The 26,762-nt window shown below is 35.7% G+C and overlaps 2 protein-coding genes across 2 annotated transcripts in view; both read left to right on the forward strand.

Moving 5' to 3' along the window:
* The window catches only part of LOC141334106 (butyrophilin-like protein 2), a 26,425-nt gene extending 15,651 nt beyond the window's left edge, over positions 1–10,774 (forward strand). The window contains exons 7-11 of the mRNA XM_073839278.1: positions 8,117–8,215; positions 8,692–8,787; positions 9,647–9,745; positions 10,303–10,331; positions 10,482–10,774. Of these exons, the coding sequence (XP_073695379.1) occupies positions 8,117–8,215; positions 8,692–8,787; positions 9,647–9,745; positions 10,303–10,331; positions 10,482–10,610 (452 nt within the window). The 3' untranslated portion in view covers positions 10,611–10,774. The remainder of the gene's footprint in view (positions 1–8,116; positions 8,216–8,691; positions 8,788–9,646; positions 9,746–10,302; positions 10,332–10,481) is intronic.
* Positions 10,775–15,888: 5,114 nt separating this feature from the next.
* LOC141334223 (uncharacterized) overlaps positions 15,889–26,762 on the forward strand; it is a 93,015-nt gene continuing 82,141 nt past the window's right edge. The window contains exon 1 of the mRNA XM_073839320.1: positions 15,889–15,991. Within this exon, the coding sequence (XP_073695421.1) occupies positions 15,940–15,991 (52 nt within the window). The 5' untranslated portion in view covers positions 15,889–15,939. The remainder of the gene's footprint in view (positions 15,992–26,762) is intronic.

The following is a 26,762-nucleotide window of genomic DNA, read 5'->3' on the forward strand; positions in this document are numbered from 1 at the left end:
TATAATAATTGATTAATAATTGTTTACATTAATATAACAATTGATACTTTGACTTATTTAAAAGCTGAAATGTGAAGTGCAGGTCTTGAAAAGGACTTTAAAGGTCTTACATTTGGTTTGAAAAATTCTGCAGATACCCAGTTATATTATAGTACCATTTGGAATAACCATTTTTTTTAATAAGCCTTTTTAACTGACCTCTTAAGTTTTTTTGAGAATCTTCTGTAGGCCACCAATTAAAAAAAAAAGACCTCTGTACATTTGTTTTTTGCAAATTTACAGACAATGCAATTGAGATGTTTATATTGGCTTGTTGGGGTAATATTGATGTTGTCACAACAGGAAGTAAACTAATGTCCTTTAATAAAATCCACAGAGGGTAATACAAACCGGGAAATCCAGACAGAGGAAAAAACAACAACAAATAAAATAGTCCAAGCGTGGTGAAACAATGGACAAAACCAAACAGACAGTCCATGGGGCACGACAGCTGTCTACTGACAAAACAAAAGTTTCCCTTCTGAACTAGCATAACTGCACAAGTTGTGTAGTTAATAATATAAATGGGAAAAAAAGCATTAATTTTGCCTTGATTTCCTTCAATAGAATGTTTAAATTGAGAAAGACCGTGTAAAAGGTGTGTAGATATGGATTAGTAGCACGAAAAAGTTAAAATAAAATCTGGCCCGCGTCACTATCAAAATTGTCAATCCCTGATAAAAACCAATCATCCAAAAATTGTCATTAGTAATATATACTAGTCAACATTTGAAGTCGATCAAAACCACTCATTAATTTGTCCTAAAACCAAAACAATTCTTAGTCTTTGTCAAAACTTTGATTGACTTTTTTTAATCCACTTCAAATATTGACTACTGTATATATCAAAAGTATTATAAATTACAAATTATTGGTTATTATCTAGCAATGTATTTTAATTATTGGCCAATTAAAAGTAATATATATATATGTGACCCTGGACCACAAAACCAGTCTTAAGTCGCAGGGGTATATTTGTAGCAATAGCCAAAAATACATTGTATGGGTCAAAATTATTGATTTTTCTCTTATGCCAAAAATCATTAGGAAATTAAGTAAAGATCATGTTCCATGAAGATTTTTTGTAAAATTCCTACTGTAAATATATCAAAATGTAATTTTTGATTAGTAATATCCATTGTTAAGAACTTAATTTGGACAACTTTAAAGGTGATTTTCTCAGGATTTTGATTTTTTTGCATCCTCAGATTCCAGATTTCCAAATAGTTGTATCTTAGACAAATATTGTCCTATCCTAACAAACTATACATCAATAGAAAGCTTATTTATTGAACTTTCATATGATGTATAAATCTCATTTTTGTAAAATTTTACCTTATGACTGGTTTTGTGGTCCAGGGTCATATATATATATATATATATATATATATATATACACACACACACACACACACACACATAAATGTAATTCGTTGGGAAAAGGGCCAAAATGGCACTTTTGATGTTGAAGGTTGCAGACCCTTGGGTTAGAGAGTCATATAACCCAAAGGTTGCAGGTTCGAGTTTCAGGTCCAGCAGGGATTGTCGGGGGAGTAAATGTACAGCGCTTTAAATTATTTCATGCTTAGTTTCCCAAGCATATTCAAAACAAAATTGAGAGTTTGTTTATTGTTATTTTTATTTAAGCAACAAAAAGGTGTAAACAGTTACAAAATATAGAAAAACACAATGTATACAAATATCAGCAATAAATAAATAATAATAAAAAAAAAAACCCATATTAGTCAGCGCTGAGTACGGAATTAATCTCTTTGTTGTAATGAAAGAATGGACACCATAATTTTCAAAACATATTTGAATAATTCTTGAGGAAAGTCTGATCTTTTGTAACTTAAAATAAATAAATAAATAAATAACATCTGATAGTCAGCAAGTGTGAGTGGCAAAGGCAACTGCATTCTTTTTAAGAGTTGAAAGAGATGGATTTGAGGAACTCTGATCTAAGGACTTATTTTGAAGCCAATATTTTAAAACTCTAATATTTTTAGGCCAATGATAAAAACTCAGATTAGGTAATGCCAAACACCCCAGTGGCTTGGGGCAGCATTAAGTCGATCAGCTAAAGGGAAATTCAAGAGACACCAGCTTTCAATATCCCCTGTAGTTCAGGAAAACAAAAGACACAAGTTTGTGTTGAAGATATCTGCATAATTATGTGTCACTTGGATTCCAAGATACTTCAAATTTACCTCTGGAATTGTTCATTTCGGAGTCACCAGAGGTCATTATCGTGTATTTATTTTATTTTTTGTGAAATTAATGCACAATAATTATTTTCAATAATGCTTTTTTTGTCTTTAATATTTTACATTTTAAGTGCATTTCATGTTATTATTTAATATTTATTTCTAAAATTATGCACTATTTTCTTTATAAAATGTATTTAAATTAAAAGTTTTCAATTAATGTATTTCGGTTAAAAAGATGGAAACATTTTTTTTTTTTTTAAATCCATTAAATTGAGGCAGATTTGTTCCACCTTTTGGGAAACAATGAATGAATTAATGAATTAATTAATTAATTAACTTTTTTTTTTCCAAAACCAATTTTTTTCCAAAATGTAAAATAAACAATTCCACTTCACTGTCCCAACCTTTTTTTTCAGCCTCCAATGAAATATGTTTCCTCTGTATTAGCATGGGAGGGATTATAAATTATATTAAACAGCTGTCCAAATTTAGAGAATGACTGACAATTACAATCTGATGTGTCCTTATCTTTTTATCAAAAGAAGGGAAATAGAGCCTTAAATAGCAAATATTTATTTCAAATAAAGAAGCTCATCAAGTTCACCAATAATAATTGGCTAATTTAATTCCTTAAAAGCAATTTTTTTAAAAGAAAGAATAATTAAAAAGTTCAGATGAGAACTAGGACAAATAAAATTCTTTAAATAGAGAATGGGTTGGCAGTAATGCCCAAATCTATTCAGATCTGAGGAATATATGAAGCAGCTTAGTGCAACTGATGCTCAAGCAGATTGCTAGATTTGTGGCCATGTTCAGAATAGATAGATCTTGTTTTAATCAGAATTTCAGTTATATCAAAGAATAGTAAAGTCTGATTGTACAGACAAGCACTCTTTGTATACATCTGTGAATGAGGAAGTGGCATATAAATTATCAAGCTGAGATTCGCTTTGCCAATATAGATAGATTGTCATTGCTCAATTACCTCTCCTACCTAGTATATGAGATTATCTTCCCCCTAATGTTAGCTTTTAGACTTTCCCACAAAACAGCAGCAGAAACATCTGGAGATTTTTTTTTTTTTTACACTAAAAAATCTAATAAAAAATTATAAAAAAAAACTAATAAAAAATCTATTCAGTGAGAGAAAAAACTGATGAAGTAATATTGTATTAAACTGCCATGGTAGATGTGATTTAAATAAAGCTTTCAAAATGAATATTCAAACAAACTGGAGCATGATCAGAAATGAATGCTTCATACTAGCTTCATATCCATGCTCAGACACATTTAGGAGAAGTCTATTATCAACCAGAAAAATAATCAATACATGTGAAAGTATTATGAATGTGCGAGGGAAAAAAAAATAAAATAATTGCCTGCTAGAGGGATTTAAAAAAATCACCATGCATCAGAAACAGAGAATTGTTTCAAAAAGGAATGGATTACTGTAGAAGATGTTCCTCACATGCTTGATGCAAGAGTGTAGCCCTTTTTATCCATTAGTTTCTTATAGTTGAGTATTTAGTTCTTCGTCCGTAACCAAATTAATACCTTCTGACATTATCTAAATCCTTTAGTCTCCATTACTAACAGTAATATATATTTTTAATGTTACATTTTTATATGCATTTATTATTCATGAAGTTATGAATTGTACTTCTCCACACAGTGCCTTGCAAAAGTATTCACACCCCTTCATTTTTTTCACATTTAGTTTTTGTTGCAGCTTTATGTTAAACTGCTTTAAATAAATTTTTCCCCACATCAGTTTACACTCCATTCACCATAATAATGACAAATTTTACAAATTTATTAAAAATAAAACACTGAAGTAAGTACATTGCATAAGTATTCATACCCTTAACTCATAGTTGAAGCAGCTTTACAGCCTCAAGTGTTTTTGGGTCTGATGTGAGCATCTTTGCACATCTGCATTTGGCAATTATCTGCCATTCTTTGCCTCACCTTTTCACCTCTCCATCTCTGTCAGCTTGGACATTTTCTAGAGTCCTAGTTGTTCCAGTCGTCTTCCATTATGGAGAATGCTTCTGTCAACCTTCAATGCAGCAGATTTGTTTATGAACTCTTCTCTAGATCATCGCCTTAACACAAGTCTGTCACTGAGCTCTACAGGCAGTTATCTTGGTTTTTGCTCTGATATGCATTTTCAGCTGTTAGACCTTTTCTGAGAGGTGTGTGTCTTTCTAAATCAGACTCATTCAAATGAATTTGCCACAGTTTAACTCCACTCCAAGTGTAGGAACATCTAGAAGCAATATGAATGCTCCTGAGCTAAATTTCGAATGTCCAAGAAAAGGGTATGAATACTTATGCAATGGGATCTTTTTAGTTTTTTATTTCTAATAAATTTGCAAAGTTGTTACAAACCTGTTTGGTGCTTTGTCGTTATGGTGTATGAGATGTAGATTGATGTGAAAAAAAAAAAAGGAATTTAAAGCAGTTTAACATAATGCTGCAACAAAACAAAATGGGAAAAAAATAAAGGGGTATGAATACATGTGCAAGGCACCTGAGCTGTGGCTACCTTTTCTAATTTTACATTTTCATTTTTATTTAAGTGTGTTTCTTGTTAAAAAATAATAAAATAAAAATAAAAATAGTATTTCCCCTTTGACTCTCTTAAGTTTCTGAACTGCCTTCTTTTTTTTATTAGGCTGTTTGAATAATTTGTAGCTAAAGATATTTATTTATTTATTTATTCTGTGATACAATACTACTATTTATATAATTGTAAAGAAACATTAAACCCTCTAACATATTATGGCTTTCCAAAAAAAAAAAGCTGCTGATGTTGGTGGTAGAAGTGAGCATGCAAATTAAATCCATGCACACTGATGTTAAAATGCTAACATTTGTCCTTAATTGTGCTTCAATCAATAAACAATTATTGCCATTCACTTCTTGTGAGCTAAATTAACGACATACAAAAGTGAAGTTAATTCCTTGCTGGCAGAGCAAACACATTATCCATAATCTATATTGTTGCTTGCACAGTTACGCATTAGGCTCAGTCCTACACAATATAGCCAGTCGACAAAGTAAGCTAGTGAGCAGGATAAACTGTAGCTGTGCGCTTGATCATGGTCAAAATCAGTTTGCTTTCCTGCCACCAAAACATACTTTCTAATTAGGCAGGTGTTCTTAAAATACAAAAGTGTTGCAACGCCTTCCAATGGACAAAACGCACTTTGCTTTAAACACATATTATTAAAAACAAGTCTCACAGGCTTATCTTAAGCTAGGACTAGGTCTTAGTTAAATTAAGATATCTAGGCAGCTTTTATAGAATAAAGCTTTGCAAAGGTGTATCTTGAGACAAAACAATGTCACTGATATTTTTGAAGATGTCAGAGCAAGATATTTATTTTAGATCCATTTTAGTCTGGCCTTAAACCTTGTCTGTGAAACCAGGGGATGGTGTATTGTCAAATTTCCTAAAAATGTTTTTAAAAGGACATATAGGTATATTTATCATTTATAATTAATTAATTTATAATTAAAAACAAATGTGTTTTGTTGATTTGAAACATGATGATCTGTGTTCAGATGTGAGATGTTTCTCTGTTTTCTGATCTCTGTGTTTCTTTATTCAGTCATGTTTAACCCCTGATCAGCTGTTTTTCTGTTACCATGAAAGTGTTATTAATGAAATCTTTCTCACTCTTTTGTCTTTTTCAGTTTCACTTTCAGTCGTGAGAACAGTGATGTTAGTCTTCATATTAGTGACTAATGCAGTGATGATTGGTGTTTACATATTTACACTGGCCGATAAAACAGGTACTGTAATTTTTTTTTTAATACTGTTTGGAATTACAGCACATCACTCATCTAGTGAATATTGATTTATCTAAGACTTTTTTTCATGCTGAAGTTCTTTACCATTTTTTTTACATATTATTGTTAGCATTTTCATTAATAACCATTGCTTTATAGATGATAACTTTGCTTATGATAGTATGTTTTTATCATGACTTTAACTACTATATTGAATGAAATAGCACAACCTTCATCATGGCTATACTGTTTAGTTAAATGCTACTGTTTTTTACAGTGCTGATAATGTTTCTGACAGATAATATCATGCTTCTGCATTTGCCTTACCAAATGTCTTATTTGATTACAGTCAGTTTAAGTGTCAGTGTTGCCAGATTTTGCTATAAAAAAACAAATATAAAACAAATAATAAATAAAAATAAACCAAAATTATTTTAGGTCTTTGCAAATAGATAAGATAAAGATATCACTGATCCTAAACTGCAACTTCCCACTTGATTCACTTTCCATGGTTTTAAGTTAAGTGGAAAGACAAAAATGCATATAATAGCTGAATCTACACTTTAATGACTAAAACATATATGCTGAGAGTATGCATTTAATTATCGTTTTAGCTGTTTTGAAGCAGAGCATAAATGTGGATGTCAAAGACTTCTTATCCTGTTGCACCCTCTTCAGCTTAAAGCATCATGGCAGAGCATTAAAGTCGGTGCAACCCCTACTCTCTACCAATGATTTTACTGGCCCTTACTAGGCTATTATTCTGTGTACACGGTGTCCATACCAAGACCTAAGTTATAGGTCAACACGCTCTCAACCAATCATTTTTAAAGAAAAATCTCAGTATGTTCTGATTATCCAAAAAATATATATAAAAATATGCACTACAGACACAACTGCAAACCCCTGCCTAGTGTGATTAATGACTAACTCCTTGTTTTTTTTATATATATTCATGGTTTTATTTATATTACATATTTGTGTTTTCTGGATGGAACATGGTTAAACCTGTGGGCATTATTGTGTAGAATTGTGCAGAAAACTTTGAGAAAATTGGGACATCTAAGACAGGGCAATTGAGAAATGTGTCTTTGTTTCAAGGGATGAATTATTGGTTTGGGAAAATTGGACCAACTAAATCAGTTAATGTAATCTGTCTAATGTAATGTAATCAGACTGTAATCTGTTAATAAAGTCATGGAACAGAGGGCTGATCACATGGTCATGATATGCAGTATAAAGCTGTTGTGTTGACATAAGTTTGAGTCGGAGTTTTATGAAGAGTATTAGAATACTCACTCATACCAAACGTTCTGCTCATATAACCCCAATATTGTATGACCTTCATTGGCTCCCAGTTGCATACCGTATCAAATTCAAAATTCTCCTCCTTGCTTTTAAATCCATAAATGGCCTAGCTCCCTCTTATCTTTGTAATTTGCTTGTCCCCTACATCCCCACTCGATCACTACGTTCCTCTGATTCTGGCCTTCTTGCTGTCCCTCGGTACCGCCTCTCTTCAATGGGGGGCAGATCATTTAGTGTTATTGCACCCAAACTCTGGAACTCTCTACCACGCTCACTCCGTTCTGTTAATAATATCTCAGAATTTAAATCTTTACTCAAAACTCACTTGTTTTCTGAATGCTATACCTCTAATCTGATAAACTGACCATTTTGTTTGGTCAATCTGTACTCTCCATATCTGTCTCTTAGGTCTTGTCTTGTATTTCCAGTTTGTTATATTTGACTTCTTGTACGTTTGTTAACCTAATGTTTCTCTACTTGATTGTTGTTTCTTTCAATGTCTGTTCGTATTATCTCTTCTTTGTTACATTCATTGTAAAGTGTCCTTGAGCTCTGGAAAGGCGCTATATAAATAAAAATTATTATTATTATTATTATTATGTCATGTTCACTTTCTCTCTGCTCTTAGTCCTGTCTGATCTCTAACTGTCCTACAAAAAAAAAATACAAAAAAAAAAAATCTTTGCAATTAAATCTCTTAAATGAAAATGTGATGGAGAAATATTGCTTCATTTCACTCTTTTAACCTTTTTAATTTACAGATGCTGTTGGATGGGGCTGTGTGCTTGTGTTTCTGCAGATACTCTGGGTGGTTATGAGGTTCATGGATGTTACTTACGGTTTTCTCAGGATTTCTCGAGGTACAGTATTGTTTATCTTATTTGAACATATTTGTGTAATATTTTTCTGTGTCACTATGAGTACAGGTACAGTTAAATATTTGAGTGGTTTATGATATTAAATAGTCCAGTACTCATGAAGTTAAACTGATTTACAAGAGATACTATTTTGGGAAAAACAAAAACAACCAACAACAACAAAAATAAAAAATAAAAAATAAAAAACCTGTCCCGTATCTTGTTATAATTTTAATTGCTGTAAAAATAATTCCTGATGGAAATGTTTGGCAGATGCAGTAATCCTGTGTGATGTGTCATCGGATACATTGATTAATCCAATTAGTAATAAAATATGACGAGTTGATATAAACACAATAAGTCAGAATTAAGGACTGAAATCAATAATTTCATAAATTAGTTAAATCAAGAAAACAAAGATTATGTATATTCAATATGAAGTTTGAACTTTATATTAAATGTCTAAAACTGCATTACAGGTTTCCGTCGTTTTGTTGCTGTGTATGTGTTTGGATCAGTTGGTGTTGTTTTACTGAACTCTGCTGCATTAATAATAGAACTGATACTGAAAACAGGTGAGTGAACAACACACACTTTAATATACACTATTTTATAGAATTCATTTGAGAGAAAAAAATCCATAAAATTCATAGCAAATGTATGCTTTACTTGTATATTAATCAATGGATCACCTGTGGGCGCTCTTTTCCTCGTTGTCTTTTTTTCTCTATCACATTTTTTTAGTAATCATCATAAATTATATATAACTTGAAAGCTTAGAACTAGAAACATGCATACAAAAGTCAATGGAGTTTTGCTGGCACATGGTGGTGGTTTGTGGTATAATGCCCTACATAGTGCATTTTTCTTGATTTTTGGTATTTTCATAATTAAATGTAATCTAAAGTGTTCATAAATTATAATAATTTAAGTCTGGATAGTTCACATTCACATCTATGTTAAAAAATATTACTTATTTTAATAGTTATGTTAATATTAATATGTTAATATTAAGTGACTAAATGCAGAAAAACTTTAAAGTGTCTCAGACTGAGGAAGAAATAACCTTTTCAGACTGAGTCACTTTTTTTATGTTTAAAGTTCTCAATATTAACTAAATATTAATTATGACTTTTGCCTCAATAAACTCCTAATTGCTGCTTTTTTATTTGTAATTAGTTTAGATTAGCTATAGGTTAGGATTAAGGAGAATGTGGCCATAATAAGAATGCTAAACAGCAACAAGTTCATCCCTATACTTGTTAAGTGCTACCCTCATACTTGTTTTAATCAAACTATTGTGAGCTGAATGCATCTGTATTTACCTGTACTAATTATACTTAAATGGAAAACTTGTAGTGTAGACTTGCATTCCTTTCTTGAAACAGTGATGATAATGTTTAAAAAGTAAATGCATGCTCTTTTCATTTTCAGTGATTGGTCACCGCATCATGGCAGATCTGAGATTCATTGTCTTCCCTTCTGAATGTTTATTTGCCATATTTGTGTTGATTTCAGCATTCTTTCCATCTGGTGAGTGAAAACACAGTTGTAATTACAAACTATTAGATTAATTATCAGTCATTTGTCTCAAGTTCCACTGAGTGAATAATTGATGTAGCTGCTGTAGCTTAAAGTGTCTAAAGTCTGATTTATTCACTTTTTTATCACATAGATTGTGGTTTGTGTCTCTTTGTGTTCATTGATTTGTTGTAAAGCTCAGAACACACTCAATAATCTTCTAATAATTTGCCATCTTTATCACAACCCTTAAATAATAATAGTAATACCCCAGATCCTCTTAATGCTGAAATCTTAGAGCTACTCATAGTATGAATGAAACTTTGTATTTATTGGCTCCCTAGTTTATTCAAGTTATTCTTTTTTACAATGTGTTGTGCTTAAAACACTGAGAATTGAGAATCTCAATTAAAATCATTCAGAAAGATACATATTACAGTAATTATTACAATTATACATTACTGAAGTCATTGGTCTAGGTGAATAAGTATTTCATTAATTTAATTTTAGAATAATGTAGATTCTTCAGCTCCACTAACATCTTTTCTCTTTTTGCTCTGACCTCACAGAGATCACAAACTGTCTGCAGTCTTGTCAGGTTAGTATCATTTATAAAAATGCTTTGATTTGTGATCCAGTGACCTGCAACATCAGGAGACTATATACTTCATACTTAATGCTATAGTTATTCAAAAGAATGAGGATGTTGTATAACTTATGTTTAAATTATATGTCTTGTCTTAAACAGAACAAAGTGAAATCTTTCCGAGAAAAAAGATCACGGAAGAACCAGAGCACAGATGAAACAGAGTTAAGTCCTCTGAATACTGGAGACCAGGAGCAAAATCAGCCTGTTTCAGTAGTGTCTCAAACATGAGAAAGAGATTATTCCAGAGTGATCTTGAACACTTTAAGACATTAAGGCACAATCGTCTGCAAAGCTGCTTTGAAAGAACAAATTGATTGTGAAAAGCACTGAACAAACAATGACACACTGATGTCTGATCAGAGTCTCATGTGTTTCTAATCAGGCTCAGTTCACTGTTAATATCAATGGTTTTGCACTGTGAGCTCTGTACTGTATATTGTATGTTTTTTTTATTTTATTTTTTATTTTTTTGTAAATAGCTGTAAATATATACAGGTTGTGTTTTACTGTGTTGAAACACATTTTTTGTGTAAATATGTGATGCTGATTTGTGATTTAAAACTAATGATAGCTGTAAGAAAATATCAATCATGTAAATAATTCAGAAACCTTCAGACAGCAGATCCTTCATTCAGGACATTATCTACATTATAAAAACATTATGACACACAAAGACAACAAGGTCAATAGCTCATATTATCAGTCCACTTCAATAAAGTTCAGTTGATCTGTATATTGTGCTGATCTACACTTCAGATGTGTTTTCTTAAGTATTTTGTCTGATCAGAGATCAATTGTACATCATTTCCTTAGTTCCGTGGTCATGTAATAAATTCATGTGATGAAGAGAAACACAGTGATTCCTGCAGCATTGCAGATCCTGACAGAGCCCACCGAACACCTACAGCACAAAACACAGACACACACTGATATAGATTAATACACAGAGTTACAACTGCATGAGTAACTATATCATAGATCAGCCTTCAGAGCATCATTTATGAAGATGATACACATTAAAAAGCCTACTTTTACCTTCGTGAATGTCTTCACAACAGCAGCCTGAAAACCAGAACATTGCCTACATAAGAGCAAAGATTATGAAGGTGAAATACATCTGACTTTGTAAAGGTGATAATGAAATTATTTAATAACTCTAAATTCTACCATAATCTCTAAAGGTGGCCAAAATGTGTAGGATTTTGCACGTGAATAATGCACACAGTAAGTCAGAGATCATAGTTTTGTGTGAAGAACCGATTAAAACTTGATTGAAATTTAAGTCTTTATTTACTGAATATATTGTTACACGCTTACGTTTGTTCGTACATATAGTCTGTATTTAGTATGTTTGTTGCATAACCTTTTATACTTTATTTCTATAATAAGTGGTGTATTTCTACTTTGAAACACTAGATCGCGTCTCATTTTTATTTAATTAAGTTTAAGTTTATATATATATATATATAAATATAGACAGACTTAGAGAATTTGCCATTCAGAATGATTCAATATACAAAATTGTCAATACTTTTGTCTTTATTTTCATAATAACAAATAAATGCTTTTGCATTTAAAGTTATTACTGAGGCAGTTTTAGCAGAACAAAAATAATTTTGACAATCAAAAAATAGATGGCATATAGATTTATCAAAACTACAACAAGAGCCTTCTTTCCTGGTGTCCATGAACTTGGAAAGTAAAGTATTAATTGGATAGATTTTAAGTAAAATCTTCAAATGAATTTTTCTTTATTAGAAACACGACATTTGTAAGGCAACAGTCGCACCTTTTTCCAATTGACATCCTGTAGAATGTAAGTACAATTTCCCCTTTGGAGAAACTTTCTCCTTTTTTTTCATTGCAGACTTGCAATTTGACTTGCAGTTTTAAGTCGTTTAGAATTAGGCTTATAACACCTTGGTTCATTGTTGTACTCATTACTTTAGACATTCTTTATATATGTCATATAGAGCATTTTCTATAAACATCCACAACACACAAGAGAATTAAACTGTCATCATCCATCTGTTCCGGGAGGTGTACCGTTTTTCATAGAAAAATAGCTATAGAAATCATGGTATCATCCTTACTCAGGTCTCTATTATCATACTGGACCAAATAACAACTTTTTTTTTTTTTTTTTCATTAAAGGAATAAACAAAAGATGCAATATCTAAAGGGTTACTGGAGAGTACTGATTTGTTTTCAAGAGATAATTTCTTGCATAATTTCTCCTTTCCAGAGGATAAAAAAGTAACTAGTGTTTCTTTTCCCTTTCTCAAATAATTTGGCCCTTGACCTAACAAGCTCCTTTAGCTAATTCTGAGTATAAAATTTTTTCCTTTATTTTAATATGACAGTAAGTGTTTTTTATACAACTGCAGTTTTATTGTATTAATGGGATAAAATTAAAGGCAACACATAGATGCATGTGATATATTTTATTGTTATTGACAATTGACAATTTGACAATTTTTAACATTACCATAACATTTCCATTACCACTTATGGTTATTGTTACTGTATTATCCCTCTAACTCTAGCACTCTCTATTCTATTCCTATTTCTATTCTAAAAAAAAAAAACTTCTCTATTCTTTTTATATCTTCTATCTTTCTATCTTAAAAAAAACAGTTGATTGCTCTATTCTTTTTCTATTCTATCTATTGTTCTTTTCTTTATTTATTGATTTACTATATAATAAAAAATGCTACGTATACAACATTAAGCTAATCTGAGACTTGTCACAGCACTTACTTAGCATTTCTCTTTTGTTGATTTTGATTGCTTCCATTATCCTCATTTGGATAAAAGCATCTGCTAAATAACTAAATGTAATATTTACATAATAGGGACAGCTCTAGCTTATTTACAATGTTATATAGTAATGATAAACTCAAAAATAATGACAGTAACACTATACCAGAGAAGGTGTCACAGCCCCACAGTTGCCTAGGCCCTGCACAGACAAGGGTAAACACACAGAAGAAAACATCAGGGTGGGGAAAACAAAAGAAAACACAGGGGAAAATGCCAGGTAATCTCCTATGCGGACACTTCCACATCAGGTGCTGCTTGGAGTTATGGTCCATTGAAGACAGTGTCAAACATTAAGTTACATAATATATTGTTCATTTCATTACATTACAGGCACATTGTTCTGTGCCCTGTTTAATAGTACTTTAGTTAATTTTGTCTTTGAACTGCCATCTAGTGGACTGTTTAAGAAACTGCAGATGATGTAAAAATCAGGAAGTGAGCAGCTGAACGCATGGATGATATACGTTAGTCTGATGGGGTGTTTTTTGGTTTCACTCTGGTCCATTGTGGAGTTCATCCAAGTGGCAATAAAGTGACTTGAAACTTGCACTTCTCAGCTTCATAATGGATGGAGTTTAACTTGCTGTCAAACTTATATCATCCATGCGTTCAGCTGCTCACTTCCTGATTTTTTTGCTTCATCTGCAGTTTCTTAAACAGTCCACTAGATGACAGTTCCACGACAAAAGGAACTAAAGTACTATTAAACAGGGCACAGAACACCTTGACATTTCCTGATTTGTCTCTTGACCCGTTCTGATGTGGCTGATGCAGGTAGCAAACTAAGGCTTCTGGGATGTATAGTCTGTTTTTCACAATCTGTCCTTGCAACTCAGAAATGTAGCCATAGTTTTTTTTTTTTTTTTTTTTTTTTCAGATTTCAAGGCATATATGCTGTATCTTCTAGCATTTTTCTTGTACAATCTTTTGAAAGGTGACATTACACAAATACAACCATTGAATATCAGTTACAAAGAGACAACCACAAAAATTAAATGTAAAGACATAATCAATTCTACATAAACACTGCATGATTACTGTGTTATAAATGGGAATATTACCTAAGTGTACATCTTTAAGTGTATGTATATGCCCTCCGTCATTTTCATTGTTGAAAGTGTAGTCTAAAGCACCAAGCAGAGCTCTTGCTTCATAAATCGGGAGACTGAAAGCATAGCGTTTGCTGGCATACATCAGGACATGATTCTGGAATGCCTCTAGGTCTGCAGTCGATCTGATAAAACAAACAAACAAATAAATATTTGTATTTATATACTTATATACTTTCAGAAATCTTTCTAATATACTGATTTATAATAAATGTTGGAAATAGTTGTGCTGCTTAATATTTTTTTTGAACCTGTGATACTTTTTTTCAAAATTATTTGATGAATAAAATGTAAAAAAAAATAATAATAATAACAGCATTTATTCAAAATAGGAATCTTTAATAAGAAGTCTTTACTATCGCTTTAGATCAATTTAGCACATCCTTGAGAAATAAAAGTATTTTTTAAACAAACACAAAATTAAAACAATAAATGAAATAATAATAATAGATAACTGACCCAAAGTTTAAACATTAGTGTATGCTGTTAGAAAAGATTTGTATTTTAAATAAATGCTGTTCTTTTTAATGTTTTATTCATCAAAAAACATCTTGAAAAATATACCACACATTCTAAAATAAACAAATACATAATAATATTAAGCAGCACAACACAACACTGATAATAAATCAGTATATTAAAATGATTTCTAAAGGATCATGTGACACTGATGTACATCACTGTGAAAATGTATAGCCAAATCTGACCTGAATTGCCATAATTGTGAACATTTTTCAGCCAACTCTTATTGAGAACTATATCCTATATAACTACAGCTTTGTGGTATTGGGAGTCTCTCTGGATCCTCATCTTTCTGTATTTGTTCCGGTTCAAGGTGCCCATGTTCACAGCTTCTCATAGTCCAGATGTGAATGTCACAGACATGTTGAATGATACCATAATGGAAAGGAAAGGAGGTGAGTGAGGCCAAGTATGGTGACCCATACTAGGAATTTGTGCTCTGCATTTAACCCATCCAAGTGCACACACACACACAGGTATTTGGCTTTGAAGTTTAAAACAAATAACATAATTTATTTAGATGTGTACAATGAGAGCGAGCAACAAAACACAAATAGGCCAAACTGATGAGCTGCTGAGAGATTTAACTTATGAAGCATTAGAAATATGAGGAAATACTCTATAAAAAACTGCAGCGTTTAATGGCCTCTGACTATCATTCAACTGAATCAACAGGGTACACAGCAACTCAGTATCTTTCTTTCTTTCTTTCTTTCTTTCTTTCTTTCTTTCTTTCTTTCTTTCTTTCTTTCTTTCTTTCTCTTTCTCTTTCTCCCCTCCCCCATCTATGTTGTTGATACAGCAAACTAAACTGAAGAATTGTTGTGTCACCAAACACAATTTTATTTTAGGGCTCTTGTTCAGACCTGTGTGCAGTTTCAGAGACTACACCTAGATGCTTTTCATTTTTTCATAGTGATGTTTTTCCATTTAATCAGAACTGGTTTGTCTTGATTAACTTTTGTTCTACAGAAATCTTTATCAGTCACAAGGAAATAAAACAGGTTTAACTATTAACCTGTACTGTATTGTCTTTGTGCACCAGATCACTTACAGATTTTCAGTTTGACGATGCAGGGAAATGAGCAGAACTTCAACTGAACATGGAGCTGCTTATCTTCACGTTTGTGGCTGTAATTCCAGTAATATCAGACGGTAAGTACACCGTTTTTCATTCTTTGAGCTGATTCTGAAAACAAGTCACATCGATAATTACATCTAGTTTAAAACTCTGCAATCTTACAGTGTCTGTCAAAGTTTTGGACACAGTTGGCTGAATTTATGTTGCTCATGATCAAACCGTCTGCCTTAGTGGTTTAAATTAGTTTGTACCTGTTTATATGCTACTGGTTCATTTGGCAACTCTGGTAAATACGTAAGAGTTGGCTGCGTGTATCTTTATTCATTTTCAATAAATCCCAGTGTTAAGCTTGTATTAATGTTTGCAAAGAAGCAGCTTTAAGTAATATCTGGTCTGTCAGACTTAAGTTTCAAACCATTAAAAGAGACCTTTGACCACATTTTCATGTCAATTAAACTCTTGCTGGAACACAACTTTCTTTCACATGCATCTGACTGACAGATAAAACAGAACGCTCTTATTCTGATTTAATTATATATATATATATATATATATATATATATATATATATATATATTTTTTTTTTTTTTTTTTTTTTTTCAGCTGACAGTTTGCTTTTCTAACATTAAGTTAAAGTTAAAGACTGTCTGCGGTGATCCAGGACACTGTTCCAAATCCTGCCACACCACAGAGTGCCAATCACATTAATCACACCATATTTGTCTCAAAATATTGTTAATGCACATGACTTCATCTTAGGCTGAAAGATTGTGTTTTGTCGTCTTTCAGCACAATGTTTGCCTTTCTATACTTTGCTTTCTATAGAGAGCTAATATAGATCACACTTTCTCTTTCTGTTTTCTTCATTTTGTCAAACACCGTATTTCAATTTCACTGACGCAACTTGAACATGAATATACCCCTGTTGAGGGAAAAACGGCATATTCTGGTTAGATATGCTGGTTTTAGCTGGTTTAAGATGGTCTTTTGCTGATTTATGCTGGTCCTAAATTGATTTATGTTGGTTTTAAGATGGTTTATGCTGGTTTATGCTAGTACTAAAATGGTTTATGCTGGTTTGTGCTGGTCCTTATCTGGTTAATGCTAGTACTCAAATGGTTTATGCTGGTTTTAAAATGGTTTATGCTGGTTTTAAGATGGTTTATGCTGGTACTTAACTGGTTCATGCTAGTACTAAACTGGTTTATGCTGGTCCTATGCTGGTATATGCTGGTCCTAAAATTGTTTATGCTGGTTTTAAGATGGTTTATGCTGGTTTTAAGATGGTTTATGCTGGTCCTAAACTGGTTTATGCTAGTACTAAAATGGTTTATGCTGGTCCTAAGCTGGTTTTTGCTGGTCCTTAGCTGGTTTATGCTGAATTTAAGCGGGTTTATGCTGGTCCTAAGCTGGTTAATTCTAGTACTAAAATGGTTTATGGTGTCCTTAGCCGGTTTATGCTGGTCCTAAACTGGTTTATGCTAGTCTTTAAAATGGCATGACCCGCTTTTTAACAGGGACAACAGTTCTTTTTTTTTTTTTTGTCCTTGAATCTGATTGGCTGATAAGCGTTGACGCTTGGTATCATGGTGGATGCCCAAATCCACTTAATGTTAAAAATATTACCATTAAGCATTTGTTTTATGCAAGAATATACTTATTATACTTCACTAATGCAGTTTGTTAATAAAGATAATGTCAGTTTGACAATTGGAGGCAACGTTTTCAAACATGAGAGCTCTGGATCGTCAGCAGCCGTTCAGCGCTCACGAATCCACTCGAGAGCAGTCTCACCGCGGCCAGATCTGCTGGAATTTACCACTGGCTCTGATGTCTCTGTAGTGGTTACACATGAGACACAATTTGTTTGGGTAAATCTAAAGAGTATACCCATTTCTCCAGGCACCACTACACCACTGTCCTAAAGTGACATTTTGGAGTTAGTAACCAGGCTTGTGCTCAGCTGTTTAACTGTCAACTTTAGATTTTAATCTGTAGTAGAAAGAAAGTAGTTCTGCACAAAAGAGGATTTTTAAAGACACTGCGCTGTTGTTTCTTATGCATTTACAAACAGAACATGTGTATAATTTAATTTGATTTTCATTAGATTTGGACCAGACTATAAAGGAAAGGGATCCCTGCATTTAAAATGAATGCATGTGTTTTAATTAGTAAATGTAAATAGCAGACTTTGATTCATTATGCTTCTGCTTGATCTGATCAGCTTCAGCAGTTTTGACGATGATGATGATGATGAGATTTCTATGCTAAAATGTAAATCTAAGCTGTTTCAACTTAAAGAATCTTGCACTGACGGATCTTAAAATATATCAGTGCCTTTGTTTTATCTCAAGATGTGGACCATATATATATATATATATATATATATATATATATATATATATATATATATACAGTCGTGGCCAAAAGTTTTGAGAATGACACAAATATTAGTTTTCACAAAGTTTGCTGCTCAACTGCTTTTATATCTTTGTTTCAGTTGTTTCTGTGATGTACTGAAATATAATTACAAGCACTTCATACTTTTTCAGGCTTTTATCGACAATTACATGACATTTATGCAAAGAGTCAGTATTTGCAGTGTTGGCCCTTCTTTTTCAGGACCTCTGCAATTGGACTGGGCATGCTCTCAATCAACTTCTGGGCCAAATCCTGACTGATAGCAACCCATTCTTTCATAATCACTTCTTGGAGTTTGTCAGAATTAGTGGGTTTTTGTTTGTCCACCCGCCTCTTGAGGATTGACCACAAGTTCTCAATGGGATTAAGATCTGGGGAGTTTCCAGGCCATGGACCCAAAATGTCAACGTTTTGGTCCCCGAGCCACTTAGTTATCACTTTTGCCTTATGGCACGGTGCTCCATGGTGCTGGAAAATGCATTGTTCTTCACCAAACTGTTGTTGGATTGTTGAAGAAGTTGCTGTTGGAGGGTGTTTTGGTACCATTCTTTATTCATGGCTGTGTTTTTGGGCAAAATTGTGAGTGAGCCCACTCCCTTGGATGAGAAGCAGCCCCACACATGAATGGTCTCAGGATGCTTTACTGTTGGCATGACACAGGACTGATGGTAGCGCTCACCTTTTCTTCTCTTGACAAGCCTTTTTCCAGATGCCCCAAACAATCGGAAAGAGGCTTCATCGGAGAATATGACTTTGCCCCAGTCCTCAGCAGTCCATTCGCCATACTTTTTGCAGAAGATCAATCTGTCCCTGATGTTTTTTCTTGGAGAGAAGTGGCTTCTTTGCTGCCCTTCTTGACACCAGGCCATCTTCCAAAAGTCTTGGCCTCACTGTGTTTTCAGATGCGCTCACACCTGCCTGCTGCCATTCCTGAGCAAGCTCTGCACTGGTGTCACTCTGATCCCGCAGCTCAATCCTCTTTAGGAGACGATCCTGGCGCTTGCTGGACTTTCTTGGACGCCCTGAAGCCTTCTTAACAAGAATTGAACCTCTTTTCTTGAAATTCTTGATGATCCTATAAATTATTGATTTAGGTGCAATCTTAGTAGCCACAATATCCTTGCCTGTGAAGCCATTTTTATGCAACGCAACGATAGCTACACGCATTTCTTTGCAGGGCACCATGGTTAACAATGGAATAATTCAGACCATCTACTAAAGTTAAGGGCTAATAAAGTTACATTCTGCTCATTGTGCAGTAAACTGGTCCCTGTCAGTGGTTTACCATTATACAGTATATGATGTGTTTGGATTAATATTACTGCTGCATTAATGTGCGTTGGAATTTGACTGCTGTAGATGTTTAAAGTTGAGCTAATTTTTAACTAATTCATACACTGTAGGGTAGTTTATTCTACAGAAATGCATCATATTCTATAAAATATGGGGCAGCCATGGCCTAATGGTATGGGAGTTGGGCTTGTAACCTGTAGGGTGCCGGGTTCGATTCCCACACCGGTGGGGATTGTAAATCTTCAATACCAATAGCCTTCAATACCATGAATGAATTGCCCTTGAGCAAGGCTTTGAACCCCAAACTTTGTGACAATTATTTTTCAAGCTAATCCAGGGTTTTAAATAGTTTGTTTAGCTTTAGATGTATGAGAATTTTGAGGAACAAGTCTGCCTTCAGTTTATCTGAAACTTTAATTCCCTAAATGTGGAGATACATGTTTTCACTGGACACCAGGGATTATGAAAATTTGTATTCTGAAAAGTAGTATCTAAAGCTGTCAGATAACTGTAGTGGAGTAAAAAGTAACATATTTGCCTCTGAGATATAGCGTGGTAGAAGTATGAAGTTGCATACAATGGACATAAAAGGGAGTACAAGTACCTTGAATTTGTACTTAAGTACAGTACTTGAGTAAATGTACTTAGTTACATTTCAACACTGGTTAGTAAGTAGACTATCAGAAATTACAGTTCCAAGAAGCTAATTTCAAGAAGACTGTTCCCTCGAAAATGTAAGTATTACTACTTAGAATGCATTGCTGGCCCACTCCAACTCTTACCAACAATAATAACCTTAAATGCTGACCAATAATTAATTATATTTTTTAGTAAAACAAGCATAATGTCCCAGTCAAGTAATGAATTAATGCATAAATTAATGAGACTGTTATAAATATGTTTACTGACAACAACAAGAAACATGAATAAATGAGTAAATAATAAATAAAAGTAACCATGAACATAAAGACACATGGAACAAAGCTTTATTCAAACTTATTGGGTCTTGTCCCTGCGTGATGGTCCCTGGTACAAAAATAAATTAATAAATAAAATTCTGCCGGCCCCTAAACTCAAAGAAAAGCGCTCTAGCAGCACTTTCTCTCTCTGCTGTTCCTTAAATGAACGCAATCAAAGCAATAGGCGCGCACACTCTTTAAAAAAAATCGAAGCTGATTTGACTGTATATTTTCAAATTGCTGCTAGCTTGACAACAGTGGAAAACCTGTAGTTTGGCGATGGTTATGAAGACATGATTACTTTCTCCGGGATTGATCATGTAGCCTATATGTTTATTAGACTGTCTTATCCTTCCTGGTCAGCTGACTCAACACAGCAGGACAACCAGTTGAAATCGAAAGAATGCAAGCGAAAGTAAAACTTATCTGAACATTCCAGGAACATGAGCTTCCGTCAGAGAAACGTCGCTATTTGTGGTCATTTATAGCAAAAGGACATGATCGTTTTGGTTTAATTTAGGTTTTGAAGATGCACCGAACGAACTGTGTTTTGATGTCAGCTCTGCTGATGATCGCAGATGGTAGGATATAACAATTATATTATCCGTGTATGTGTAGCCAGTTTGGAAGAGAAATATATTTTATTTTATTTTTGTGATGAACTTCTCAAAACATCTGCATTATTGCGTGTAGGGACTTCTATTATGATATGTTATTCAAATGGGACTCTTATCAGTGTTGCGCTATGCCTTTGGGAGTGCGGGAGTTACGTCAGCCTCAGACCACGATTGAATGCTGGCGAGGCAAGACGCTTAAAAGTTTCTCCTCATCTCCCGGTTAATTTCGGTATGTTATCAGTGTTCAGTTAACTAAAGTTTGTTAAATTCTAAACAGTATGTGTTCTAAATGGGATTATACATATGTATTTCTGTGTATTGTGCGATTTTTATGTGATTTGTGCCTGACGCACGTGACACTAATTAATCGGTGGTTTGTGCACAGTGTGAAACACGGAGAGAGGATAGCGTGGTGAACGTGATTGTCTGATTAAGTGTCCCATGTGTTCCAGGTATGTTTAGTTCTTCAATTTAAACAGTGAAAAGTGATTTAAATAATAATATATGTGAATTGGTGAATATTATGTTTCTATTGTTGTTAATTTCTCATTCCACTTATACTGAAAACCAATCTGCTTTAATTTAGATTATGCACTTATGCATTTAATGTTCCCTTGTATTATTGTTGTGGTGATTTTTTGGGGAATGTTTGTATGCTGTTTGTGTAAACATTAATTCAATACATTATTCATTGTTAATGATACATGTGGAAATGAAAACATTCAAACAGTAATTTTATTTTTATATTTTCTTTATTAATGCTTAATGAAGTACACAATGTTGAAAAAGCTGTTGTAATTGTCGTCAGCCTCAGACCACGATTGAATGCTGGCGAGGCAAGACGCTTAAAAGTTTCTCCTCATCTCCCGGTTAATTTCGTGTGAAACACGGAGAGAGGATAGCGTGGTGAACGTGATTGTCTGATTAAGTGTCCCATGTGTTCCAGGATCAATTAAAAGTGGTGTTTTGAAGCCGTCCCGCTGTTTCCAGAGTGAAATCTATTATGTGCAGATTGGGATCTGCTACATAAAACTGGTGCCGTGACCTTCCAGGATACAACCGATCAGCAGCAGCCGATCACCGGGGGTTGACCGTCTACGTGGGACTATTTCTGTGACTTTTCTGGATCCAGCAAGACGGCCGCAGTCGCCAGCCAGGTGTCAAGTCGAGGATCGCGTCCTGCCTTCCAGTGTCAGATAATGAACTTCTCTTATTTCCGCTACATTCAGTTTTCTCAACATTTTTAAGACATTGACTTTTGAACTGGACATTTAATCAATTTAATGAGTTCTATATGAGTGACCATTACGGCCAGTAAGATGTACAACATGTCTACACCAGTCTTGGGGAGGGGTAGAGGATTAATTGGTATGGATGGTGTTGTGAGACATAAAGAAAACAATCAATCTTGTAATGTTAATCTGCGTTATTCACAAGAGGGGGAGAACTTTAATTCTGGCGCTGCTTTTACACCCACTCCTATCATTGATGACTCTCGGTTGCAGATAACAGAGTTCATTGAAGAGCTGGGTAGCCAAATTGGTGATAGCATTCTTGACAGGCTTTTAGCTGATCGTAGTCCTTCATTGGGGCATCAGACTAACCCCTTAACAGTTCCCCTCAAAAGTGAGCTCGCTAACACTACTCTTGACTTATCCAAGTTGAACCTGATTGTACGATCTGACAATAGAGAACCCCCCATTTTCCGTGGTGACGGTACAGATAAACACTCCGTTCATGAATGGATAGAGTTAATGGAGGTTTACTTACAGAAGTGTGACTGTCCAAAAGTAGAGCATTCCAGTGAGGTTCTCAATCACCTTTTGGGTAGAGCTAAAAACATAGTCAAAGTGGGGCTAAAAAGTAACCCCTCGCCTGATAAGGTTGTTACCCCTGAAGTAATTTACAAAATACTTCTACGCTATTTTAGTGAAAGCCCAGAGTCTTGTCTCCCACTAGCAGACTTTTATTCTACACTTCCCCATGCTAGAGAAAGCCCTGTTGATTACTGGGTCCGTCTCAATAACGCAGCCGAAATCGCAGATAAACACCTGCAGAAACAGGGTAGTCAAATGAAGAACATTTCTCAGGAAGTCGCAATGATGTTTATTCGGAACTGCCCTGATGATGGGCTTTCTAATGTGTTCAGATACAAGCCTGTTACCAAGTGGTCATCGGCAGAGGTGCAAGAAGCCATCGATGAGCATCAAAGGGAGTCTAGAACAAAAAAGCTGCACTGCCGCTCTCTTCCTGAACGATCGTTTCAAGTGGCAACTGCCGCTGTCAGCAATGCAGAAATGGCTTCTGTGGAAAATACTGCTGTGAATGCAGCAACGTACATTCCCAGTACACCGACCATAAAGCCTGAGACCACCACACTGCCTTCATCCACGGCCTTGACTGACACGGGTACGTTAGAGCGGGTGCTTAACATGCTGGAGAGGGTGCTTGAGCGTACTAATGTACAGGCTGCCCCTGATAGATCTCAGTCGCCATCTTGGTCTCGTCCATCCAGATGTCGTGTCTGTGGTGAGAGAACCCATTCTACACGGTCTCATTGCATGTCTGAGAGAAGATGCCTAATTTGCTTAGAAGTTGGTCACCAGCGCAGGTCCTGTCCTAGGAGGAGTGCGGAGGCTGGGAGCCACTCACAGGTTCAGGGAAACTGACACGCCCGCACTGGGGAGGGGATAGTGCGGGTGAAGAAAATCAGACCCTCCAAGATGATGCATCGAGCATATATGAGTTAACTTGCAGGTCAGTGACAAGTGATAATGTGGTTCTGTTTCAGAATGTGACCCAACTGGCACGGGCAGATAGCCTTTTCTATACCAATGTTTTAGTTAATGACACCGTCCCTCTAAGAGCCTTGTTGGACAGTGGGTCTATGGCTTGCACTATCAGTGAAGTTGCAGAGTCCCGTTTACTTGATGCAGGTTTGTCTCTGGATCCATGCAAGATGCAGGCCAATGTTATGCTAGTCGGATGTGGTGGAGTTCAAGTTGCGCCAAAGTGTATGTACCAGTTGACGATGAGAGTATACGAGCATGAAGTCAGCGTACCTACGCTGGTCGTTACAGGACAACGAGACGAGTTAATACTGGGCACAAACGTTCTTAAATTTATCTTGAGTCAGCTTAAGCAGAACCCCAAATACTGGCGTGTTGTTAATAGGCCTGAATCGACAGAGGAGGCAGAAGTCGAGCAGTTTCTTAACATACTTTCTGGCCTTAACAGATGGAGAGGTAATGAGATGCCTGATGTCATTGGAACCGCCAAACTGGTCCAGGCTGTCACATTGCTGCCTAAGCAGGAGCATCTGGTTTGGGCCAAGTTGCCTCCTACAGCACCTATTTCAGAAGGCAGTGCGGTGTTGATTGAACCTGCTAAGTCACCAACCCATAAGAAGGATATTATAGTAGGACGTGTGGTGGCTTCTATGACTGCTGACAGGTGGGTGCCAGTTCGAATGCTGAATCCATATGACAAGCCCGTCCTTTTGAAGAAAAATTCAAAGGTAGCCAATGTTTCACCGTGTGTGGCATTGGAAGATTTAGAATCAGATGTGGAGCGAAGCTTCGAGACTGTCGGAGCCCTGAGCCAAGCTGTGCATGATGGACCATTCAACACAGACTTTCATGAAACACTGCTAAAGCTGGGATTGGGTGACTTGGACATTGATTCTTGTGAAGTTTCATCTCAGTGGAAAGGCCAGCTAATGCGTTTGGTCCAGAAGTACGAACATGTATTCTCAAAGCACAAGCTAGACTGCGGGACAGCAAAAGATTTCGTGCATCGCATTCATCTGTCTGACAACCGGCCGTTCCGTTTGCCTTATCGGCGTGTGCCACCAGGGCACTACCAGAAACTACGGCAAGTGTTATCAGAGATGGAAGAGCGGGACATCATTCGCAAATCCAGCAGCGAGTGGGCCTCTCCCTTAGTCCTTGTGTGGAAGAAGAGTGGGGATCTTAGAGTCTGCGTTGATTATCGCTGGTTAAATTCACGCACCACAAAGGATGCACACCCTCTTCCTCACCAGGCCGATTGTCTCGCTGCTCTAGGAGGGAATGCGTTGTTCAGTGCAATGGACCTCACATCTGGCTTCTACAACATCCCCATGAGTGAGGAAGACAAGAAACTGACTGCCTTTACCACTCCTCTTGGACTTTATGAATTCAATCGTCTTCCACAGGGACTGTGCAACAGTCCAGCGAGTTTCATGCGGCTTATGATGAGTATATTTGGGGACCAAAACTTTCTTACCCTGCTGTGTTATTTGGACGATCTCCTAGTGGTGGCTCCTTGTGAAGAAAAGGCCCTGGAAAGGTTAGAGATGGTCTTTGAGCGATTGAGTGCTCACGGGCTGAAGTTGGCACCAAAAAAATGCTACTTCCTAAGACGGAATGTCAGGTTTCTCGGTCACATTGTGAATGAGCACGGCGTTGCAACTGATCCTGACAAAATTGCAGCCATTACCGCTGTCACTGAAAAGGACCTCATGATGGATGATGGAGTCTCACCTTCCCCGAGGAAGATCAAATCCTTTTTGGGCATGGTCATGTATTACCAGCGGTTCATCCCCAATTGTTCCAGTATTGCAAAACCTCTCTTCATGTTGACCGCTGCAACCAAAGGAAAAAAAGGTTACTCAAGGGGTGGTGCTGTTTTCAGGAAACTCCGCTCATCAGACTGGACGACAGAATGTGCCCTGTCCTTTGAACAACTTAAGTCGGCCCTTTTGAAATCTGTAGTCTTGGCGCACCCTGACTTCACCCAGCCGTTTATCCTCTCTACGGATGCCTCATTGGATGGTATAGGGGCAGTTTTATCACAAGTCCCTGTGGGGGAGTCCAAGGCACGGCCAATCGCCTTTGCAAGTAAGGCGCTTACTCGAGCTCAGTCCAACTACCCTGCGCACTGTCTCGAATTTCTCGCATTAAAATGGTCTGTCTGTGACAAATTTAGCCATTGGCTAAAAGGACACCCTTTCACAGTCTGGACAGACAATAATCCATTGACTTATATTTTAACAAAGCCGAAATTAGACGCGTGCGAACAGAGGTGGGTGGCTAAGTTGGCCCCCTACACGTTCGACATCCAATATATACCCGGGACCAAGAATGTGGTTGCTGACGCACTGAGTCGTCAACCGTTTGTCCCTAGTCATGTGAGCCATAGACTTGTGGCTGAGCCTTACGATCACCTACTGGGACAGTCTGAGCTGATAAGAGAAGAAACGGTACAGGATTCGTTTAGGCTCAGTGCAAACAGCCAGCATTTTGGACATCCGTTAAAGCAGTGTTCACTGACTTCTGACCAAGTTTCTGCTATCTTCGAAGCTCATACGAAGTGGGTAATGGGAGCTGAAGGTAGAGTAATTTCCTGGCTAGCTCAAGAAACACAATGGATGAGGCCTGCTGGTCAGAACCCCCTACCTGTCTACTCTCTGGAAGAGCTTCGAGAGAAGCAAGAAGGTGACCATGTTCTCTCAAGAGTTCTTCTCTATGTGTGTCGAGGGAGAAGGCCATCTCGGAGAGAAAGAGCCAAGGAAC

Source organism: Garra rufa, chromosome 1 (assembly GCF_049309525.1).
Source record: "Garra rufa chromosome 1, GarRuf1.0, whole genome shotgun sequence".
In the NCBI taxonomy this organism is placed as follows: domain Eukaryota; kingdom Metazoa; phylum Chordata; class Actinopteri; order Cypriniformes; family Cyprinidae; genus Garra; species Garra rufa.